The sequence below is a fragment of the Triticum dicoccoides genome, chromosome 1B, assembly GCF_002162155.2.
Source record: "Triticum dicoccoides isolate Atlit2015 ecotype Zavitan chromosome 1B, WEW_v2.0, whole genome shotgun sequence".
NCBI lineage: Eukaryota > Viridiplantae > Streptophyta > Magnoliopsida > Poales > Poaceae > Triticum > Triticum dicoccoides.
Genome location: NC_041381.1, coordinates 530911704 through 530920897, shown reverse-complemented (window position 1 = coordinate 530920897; position 9194 = coordinate 530911704). Strand labels below are relative to the sequence as shown.

The 9194-nt window shown below is 49.2% G+C and overlaps 1 protein-coding gene across 2 annotated transcripts; it reads right to left on the bottom strand.

Annotated features, from left to right (window-relative positions):
* Positions 1–4006: 4006 nt before the first annotated feature.
* On the bottom strand, positions 4007–8134 carry LOC119347373. 2 transcript variants are annotated; one of them, XM_037616162.1, is made up of 4 exons: positions 7763–8134; positions 6697–6778; positions 5744–5872; positions 4007–5115 (listed from the first exon to the last, which is right to left on the bottom strand). In XM_037616162.1, exon 4 carries the CDS (start codon positions 4987–4989, stop codon positions 4321–4323), a length of 669 nt encoding a protein of 222 aa, XP_037472059.1. In that variant the 5' UTR covers positions 4990–5115; positions 5744–5872; positions 6697–6778; positions 7763–8134; the 3' UTR covers positions 4007–4320. The 2 variants fall into 2 exon arrangements, with proteins under 2 accessions (XP_037472059.1, XP_037472055.1); XM_037616158.1 differs by having other exon boundaries at positions 4007–5112; positions 7763–8133.
* Positions 8135–9194: the final 1060 nt, after the last annotated feature.

Genomic DNA, 9194 nt, shown 5'->3' with positions numbered 1-9194 from the left:
TTTTTTTATTCTATTTCTTTTCAGTTTTCTTTTATTTTTGTTTTATAAAATATAAAAGTTGTATCTTAAATAGTAACACTAATTATACCTCTGCCACAAAAAGGTTTAACCCCCAAATAATATAGTTTAGTATTTTATAAAATACCAACACATTTATTTATTTGTTTTACCGACAGTTTTAATTAATTGAATGCATTTAGACATTTTATAAAAATGTGGTTCCTCCACCAACATTACTTATGAATTATTTGTTACATTTAGAACATTTTAGTTTTGACTTTTGAAAACTTTAACTGTTTGACTTGATTTTAAATTTGAATTCAAACCGTTTTTGAACCATCGCAAGAGTAATAACAGTAACCGAGGGGACGTGGCATCATTAGCGTGGAATTACTGTAGCATGATTACCCGGGCGTCACAGGCACCTATTGGGATCTAGGGTAGGGTGTGTCGACTGCAAATTTAAAATTTTCCTACACGCAGAACAAACAGGAACATGCTACGGGAGATGGATCACGGATCATTACTCTCCTCCTTGTCCGATCTCCCTCGAACAGCCAGTCGTCTAATCCTACGTACACTCATACAGGTTCGCCAGAGCAGCGCAAGTGCACCGCCTCTAATGGTATTCGCACGTGTAGGACAAACACCATGCGGCGGACTGCTAGGTCCCGATCACACAGTCCACAGCGAGTGGAGGTGGCTATTCGCAACACATGCAAAGCCCTAGTGGTAGCGCCAAAGTGATCAACCAAATGAGTGTGCCATACCTCCACTTTATACAAGCATCAGCTGCGGGCTCAACACTTAGGCCTCGCATGGATCCTAAAGCCCAAAGTCTGTTCGGCCGCATCCGAGTTCGAGTAGGATCAGACCTGACTCGTGGAGTCGGATCTGCCTCTCAGGTTTCTTCCCTCAAGCGCGTGACCCCTTAGGTTCTCATTCACTTGGTCGCGAGTCAGATCACATCCGGCTCGGCTAGTAGGTAGCGGCCTCTAGCAAAGCGTGCCGACTCCGAGTGTCTGATGAAGCTGGTTAGGCGAACCTGTACATCACACTTCTGTTCCTTTTTCCACATGATATATTTTGTCGGACTCAAGGCGAGTATGTCATCCTTGTGCTAGCCCGACCTCTTTCTCGCTCCAGTGATACCAACCACAAATTGGGTTATCTCATAATTCTATTCGCATGGCCATGCTTATCTTGGTCGGATCATATGAGGTGCCCAAAGTATATCTCTCCTGATCGGAGGGGCAAATCCCATCTTGCTCGACCATGTCTTGCAGCATAGGTTTGGACAAGCCCGAAACCAACCTTTGTAACTACCTAGTCACGGAGTAGCGTTTCGTCGGCCCAAAGCAAGTCTGTCACCATCCCGAGTGCATGCACCAGCTCAGGTCTTAGGACATAGAACGTATGTTGTATTAGAGAGTCACATATGACATATCGCTGCGTCTCATAGCTGGGTCTGTCCAACTCAGACCTTATCTCGACTCGGATCCAACTATGTCAGATCGACCAGATCCTTCCGAGTCCATATTATCCGGTTAGCATCCAATGCTCCATGGCTAGTGAGACCGAGCCATCCACCGTGTCATACGCTAGTCTAGTCGGTTGCGTGTCCACACAACCCTTTCAACTAGGTACCTTTTAGGACAGTCATCATACAATGCATAGTCCCACAAACAAGTCACGTACATGTTGATACACATCATTGATAACATCCAAGGACTATCTTTATTCATAAACACATTAGAAATATCATCGTACATGATTGCTTATAGGGCTATCTCCAACAGCACCGTCATTAGGTCTTTGCATGTGTTGCAACTAGCCACCTGCACTCGTCGCTGGTTGTCTGATCAAACCTAGCAATCCGCTGCACGACGTTCCTCCTGCACGTGCGGATACCGTTAGAGGCGGTACACTTGCGACGAACCTGTTCCTGGTATCCGATCGGCTACGTGGGAGATCGACGAAGGGGAGACAATTGTGAAGACGCTATGCTCCTACTCTGGTAACGACCCGTGATCCATCTTCGTATCATGTTTCTGTTTGATCTGCGCGTAGGGAAAATTTTATATTGCAGCTATTGCACCTAGTGTAGCCCAACTCCGCCGCATCGTCTTTTGCGCTGGAGTGAAACGTCACTCGCGGTCGAGGGTGCTGCGATGAAGCACCACCGCGACAGGTGTCTGCGTTGTAGTGTACCATCGCTGGCGGCCGGCAATGGAGCATCGGTGCACTGCCGGCGAGGAGGTGCGGCTCCTGCTACCCACGACGACGTGCTTCGGGTGCTCCTGCGGCTACGATGAGAGAGGCGACGACCTGCGTGACATCGTTGACCGAATCCAAGGGATAGCGTGCGACGGATCCAACGACTGCGAGAGGAATGATCCGACGGCCCGCGACCCGACTGATTTGTTCAGGAAATCATCCAGCTAAGTTGTAATCCATCATTTAGCCCGTGCAAACCCCATACGCAATCATGTGCTCGAAAAACCATCCGACCCTATTGTAGAAGGGTTAGAACGCAAATCTTACGCTTTGGCCTTGGAAATCCTTTGAACTAATCAATCGCCACGTCATGGATCTTGCAAAAAAATCAGAGCTCGTTGCCATCCAAGGACCAGCGAGGTGTCCCTGGCCCTTGGCCCACCTGTCAGTGGCCCAACTGCGCCCTGCAGTACGTCAGGGGAGCCTCGTCCCCCTGGCCCTGGCGAAGATGAGAAGTGGAACATGACAACCGCCCGCCACATGAGCTGCGTACATAAATACTACTCCCTCCGTTCGGAATTACTTGTCTCAGAAATGGATGTATCTAGAACTAAAATACGTCTAGATACATCCATTTCTGCGACAAGTAATTCCGAACGGAGGGAGTAGTACTCTCGATCTGCATTTCCTTGCTCCGACCGGCAGCTCTCGGGTCGGGCCCCGGCGGCATATAATTGCAGGAGCCATCAACAAGGACACGGCTGTTTAAAGGCGAGAGCTAGCACACAGGCAGGCAGGTAATCGTCCCCACTCTCGCACTCGTTTCTTGTTTTATCATCGCAAAGAGCGCCATACTATCAGCCGGGCATCTTAGCACTAATCTAGCCCTTAATTCTCTGCTTGGCCAAACACGGCGCCGTCCATCGGTACGAGCACTGCGCAACACGAACTGTCAAAGGACGGCGCTACGTACAGAGCGACATTTATTCAGGTCACGACGCCGATCAAGCATTTCTCTAAACCTGCTAAGTGATATCATGAGGTTGGCTTTGCTTCTTAATGATTTTATGGGCAAGGCGTGGTGGCGGGTGGCCCATGCACCGCTGCTCGTCGCTCAACCACTTAAATACCGATCGTGTCACTCAACTGTTTCGGGAGTGTCCTGGATGCCCAACAAACTTTTAACTGCTACAACACGACCATGATGACGCACATGCATCTGTCCTCTGTCCTCATGGGTCTGGTCTAGTATATTTTCTCAAAGTGTGAAACCGAGTACCCATCCACGGTGTGAAGCATGAACTCCTGGTCAAGACTCGCAGTGCCATTGGTCTTAGTATGTACTATTCCAGTCCAAGCAGGACTACCTCTGTGGATCTGCCTCGGCCAGCGCCACATATGGGCACGAAGCAGAGTTCGCTCCCTCACGTCACAGGTGAAAAACAGAGCATATATTCATCCTCACTACCTACCCACCAATACTACACGAGATGGTTGCCTGCCACGTAAGCAGCAGATAAGCAGCACCCACTTTCTCTCTGATTCTGCACCCTTCACTTTCCTCTCTCGAATCTGGACTTCTGGATAAACTCCAATCTCCAATAACAACAGAGTTTTTCCAGAAGAAGTTAAAAAAAACACCAGCATGTGGTTTACAATCTCATACAAAAAATTCATTCTAGATTTGTGAAACAATGAGTGCATGGAGGAACACAAAGGACCGTGTGCACAGCAATTTCCAGAAACTGTACAAAAAGAGCTGTGGCAGCACGTGCTGTACAATGCTACATGAAAATGCCTCTCAATGAACAGAACAGATGGCTTCTTCATTGATGAAGGATAATTTCAGAGGCAGGAGTATACTAAAAGTGGAGTAAGATCCTTTCCTTTGGGAAAATCTCTATGCTTAATCTGTTTCAAAGATTTTGCTCGACATATATAGATCTATACAGCTCCCGGCAGGGGAGGGGAACACCGACAGTGAACGAACAAACTAATCCAACCCAAAAGAATCAGACATTTCTTTGCGAATTGCGAGCCAATAATAACAGTACCTGCACTGCAGAAATGGATCGAGCAAGAGGCCATCGATCGGAGGGAGGATCATTGGGCCACGGTGCCCCGGGACTGCAAGGTGATGCTCCTCTGGCTGGGCATGGCGAGCATGGCGGTGTGGTCCAAGAAGTCCTTGAGCTCCACCACGGCCTGCAGTATCCTCCGGAGGTCGTCGGCGCGCACGAAGCCGGCGGCACCCAGCCGGCGCACGGCGTAGACGTAGATGGTGAGGCACCCCTTCCTGAACTTGAAGCGCGCCATCTCGCTGCCGGTGAGGCCGCGGATGAGCTTCTTGTTCACGTCCCCGAGCGGGATCATGGCCGGCCACAGCTGGTCCACGGCCGCCTTCATGACCTCCGACTCGAACACGAAGAGCACCACCTTGGACTTCTTGGTGCCCAGGCCGAGCGTGAGCGTGTGCCACGCCTGGTGCGCCAGGATGGTGAAGCTGGTGGGCATGTAGGCGGTGGTGGACGGGAACGGCAGGCTCTGCAGCTCGCTCAGGAACGACGGCGGGATGTCCAGCAGCCGGAGCAGCTCCAGCGGCGACGCGCGACGCACCGTGAACGACTTGACGATGAACTGCCCGCCGAAGCGGATGCCCTTCACGTCGCCGCACGGCTTGAAGCTCGCCTCCGCCGCCGCCGCCGCGCCGCCGACCTTGTCCTTCTTCTCCTTGTGCTTGATGTGCTTGTGCTTCTTCTTCTCCTCTGCCATGGCGATGGCGTGCCGCTCCTTTGCTTTCCCCTGCTGGAGTGGGCTGTGCTGCTAGGGAAAAGGCCGTAATGAGGAGCCCCACCGCCACCTCCCTTCCCTTCGCTGTGCCTCCTCCTGCAGCGGCTGCTGGTACGACCATACCGCAAAGTTTCTAGTCAGAGCGAAGGACCATCCACTTCACCACTTGGACATTATTCAGGACGAGCTTAATTAGCTTTATTATCGTATACTTGGTATTTTTGTAATCTCTTCGGTTGGGCAGAGAACACGGAGGCGCTGTCGGTTGCCGATGCCCCCGCCTCGTCATATAAAACGATTTTTTTTCAGTTTTATAAACGAAGTTATCATTGATTGTTTAAACACGCGCACGCGTGTGTCTCTGCTTACTTTGGCCCATTTGTATTAGTAATAATAATTAGTGTGTGCTTTCCCTCCCTGATGCTTTTTAGTGCGGCCAGCCATCATAGCAACGAAGCTAAAGATCATACTCCCTAAAAGGTGGCGCATGATCATAGGCTCTGCCAAAGAACACCGAGTAGTTTCAGACTTAATAATGAGGCCCTGCTGGTGCGCATTTCTAAATCTGGTTCCACTTTTAACACTATTCTTAATTTGTCCTGGGTGTTCATGATGATTGATTAATTTCTTGGAGCAATATAAAAAGTATGTGAGTAATGAAAGAAGAAGATCAATCTAGAGCAGCCAACGACAGAATTCGATCGCAATTATACTCCCTCGAAAACATGTTACGTACCCGATCCTGAAGGAAATCAATGTTCCCTCGCGGAGAAGCAGCAACAATCCTCAGAAGATCAGGTTCAAACTTCCTTTGTTCTTTTCCAGTCACGGCAACTGCGAAAGCGAATGCCCTTGAAGGTGTGACCTGTCGGAAACTGATGAGGTGAGGATCTTGACAAACAAAAGGCTATCGGCCACAGATGGCACTTCCTACACTTAGAAGTATGGTAAGATTAAAGACGAATCCATGGAAGAATTATGGCAACAGCGATAGCGCAACAGCTAACATAGCTATCAGTAGAGCTTATTGAAAATGATGCCGTACAGGAAGCTCCTAAATCCTCCAACCAATTCTTTTTGCTTGTATTTGTGCCACTTCAGTATCCTATATATATGTAATACTTCTCTTTCGTTAGTGGATTGGCATACAGATTTTATGTTAAAGGTAGAACGGTTCCCTTCAGCTCTTAAAAGAGACCAGATTTTGTTTTCATCCAAAAGGTCTTGCATAGTTCAAATTAAGTAGCTAAGAGCCTAAAGACAGCATATATTTCAAATACCGAACAGCGTGTATCTGACTAGTTGCCGACAGAAAAGGTTTTACTTATTGTCACCCCTTTCAGTTTTCAGTCTGTTTAAATCACAGTGGAGCACTAGAGTGAGAAGATCTATCCCAACTGGTGGTTGATATGAAGCTAAGTACATCTCAAAAGTACAGCTGGACACTGATTTTCCAGCGCAACAACCAGTCGTAACATATAAATGCACTAGTCCACATCGATCCTGGTTGATGTGTAGCGCTGTACCTCAGTTACATCAATATGCTTGGAAGGTCATGATTTGAAAGCCCAACAGACATGCTCAGCTCAACTATGGGTACCAGAGTAGATGTCCAAAGCAGAGCAACTATGTGTCTGGTAGTAGAATGCAAGAAAGTTGTCGGAATTATGTCTGAGAAAATTAGCTTACCGATTGGAAGGATGGGAGCCAAGATATTCTGACCTTCTGAATTAGGTACGACCGGAGCATTAAAGCACCCCTTGGGACAGGGCTGCATAAAAGTTGAAAACCCATGAAAACATGTAGAAAAAGATCAGAAAATTGAGATGCAAATCATCTCTCAAGAGAGATTATTATGCCCCTTGAAAATACTGGAAGTGCTAAAAGTGTTCAGATGCAATTCAGTGTTATTATGATAGAATGTCTGAGAGAACCTTGGTGGGAGCATATACATTTGTACACACAACCGAAGCAAAAATAAGTCCAAGAAGCAAGCGACTTAACATAAACATCATATTGCAAAATTGCAGTACAGTAAAATTTAACACACGCAGGCAGATACAGAAGATAAACATAGATGTCAGGCCCTTTCAGAGAGTGAACTACTGTTTTCAAGATCCTGATCCTGTATTGTATAATCTGATCTTGGGTGTTTCGTGTGAGGTGCTATAATTGATACTACTTGTGCAGCCAGTCTCCAAATTTCAATTACCAACCTTTTTGAAGGGAAAGATGTAGAGGAAGTCAAAAAACACATGCAAGACAAGGCAACAAACGAATAATAACTAAACTTTATACTAGGCTTATAGAGCTGTCACTTTCACCACGAAAGAATATACTTGGCTAAATTCAGGCGGACATGCGGCAGACTGCAAACATGTAAGCACAAATCAAGGCCTGTATTCATGCACTGCATTAGGCGTGATTAATTACGATAGCAACACTCCATCTACTCTAGGACACTTGAACCCAACGATGATGGCTCAGAATTGACCTCAAAATGCCGCAGGAAACCAAAGCATCGACGAGACGAGCGTGCAGCGCAAACGATAAGTGAACATGTTAGTACGATCGCACCTAGCAAGCAGACGGAAAATTAACCATGGAAAGCAAGCAAGCAAGCAGGCAGGCAGGCCAAACCACACGCAATCTGCACTGTCGTATCAGATTAAGAAGGGTGCGAGGTAGCAGCTCCTCCAGGCTTGGTGTCAAAGGGAAGAAGGCACATCGATCGCGGGGGAATTCCATCGAGTACCTGGGCCGCGCCTCAGAGCGGGGAGGCCGGATCTTCCACCCGCGGACGCATGATATAGCTTGTCGTTCTTCGGGGCTAGTAGTGGTGCATCACAGGCCAAGATCGCTGCCGGAAGACGGGAGGAGAGGAGCTTTCGACTTTTGCGCGTGCCCGGCTCCGGCTGGCTGACGCAGCACACTCTGAGGCGAGGCGAGGCGAGGCGAGGTGAGGTGGTAGCCGCACGACCGAGCGACGGGCCAAATTAATCGAGGGGAAGGCGACAGGGCGGAGACCAGAGATTTCAACGAGAAAAAGCTCCCAGGGCAACGCCGTGTGCCGCGTCGGTGGCGGTGGGTGCGTGACGCGACGCGACGCGACGCGACGCCGTGGTCGGGGTCGGCGTCGGACGACGCGTGTGGTCTCTCCCTCGCGCGCCGGCGACACCGCACCGGGCGCGTCGTCGCGGCGCGATTCCCTCCGGCCATGGGCCCTTGTGGCAACGCGCGCTTGGGTCTCCCGCGGTTGGTGGCCCCCGGGCCCTGAAGGGCTGCTATTTTTAGAGAATCTGGCCCTGAAGGACCGAGCCACGAAGCAGCCACGGCCTTGCAGCTATTTTTTTCTTCTTTTGAGATAATCCTTGCAGTTATGGGGAGCAACTAGTTAACGAACGGTTCGGGAGCGCTCCGCGCGTGACAAGTGTCGCGCGCGGAGCGCTCCCGCCAGGGAAAACCAGATGGCGTGGTTGGTTCCCGATTTTTCCTTTCTGATTTGTGATTTTGTGCGTTTTGCACTTTGACCCTCAAACTATCACATTTTTCTGTTTTCCCTTTCCGCGCGAAAACATAAAAAAAATACCAGTTCGCGCGCTTGGTTCCCTGTTTTCCTTTCTCGTTTCCCTTTCTATTCCCATTAAATTTCCGGGTAATGGAGATTTATGGGGAAGTTACGGGCGGGGACTACCAACACTATCAAATGTGACCTTTCAAGTAACGAAAAAAGCAACTTTTTAATGTAAAACGGCAGTCTTCAAAATTGTTCAATCGTGTGACTTTTTTATAGGCACAGGTGAACACTAGGAGAGACACAGGTGTATAACTTTACCAAATTGAAGAAAAGCGCCTCCGGCGCGAGGGACCCTCCTGCTCGCCTTCGGCTCGTTTAATTTTCATAAACATCTTGAAGGGGGGGGTCATATGTCGAAGTGTGTGTTGGTCGTGCAGCGTGCTGGTTCGTGTGGCGCGTTGTCCCTCGCGGTGTGACACGGCGCCTCCGGCGCGAGGGAACGTCCTGCTCGCCTTCGGCTCGTTTAATTTTCATAAACATCTTGAAGGGGGGCATAGGTCGAAGTGTGTGTTGGTCGTGCAGCGTGCTAGTTCGTGCGGCGCGTTTTTCCTCGTGGTGTGACACGGCGCCTCCGGACAAGGGAACCTCCTGCTCGCCTTCGGCTCGTTTA

Coding starts and splice junctions, on each gene's coding strand:
- LOC119347373 (XM_037616162.1), bottom strand. CDS start 4,989: ATGGCAGAGGAGAAGAAGAAGCACAAGCACATCAAGCACAAGGAGAAG.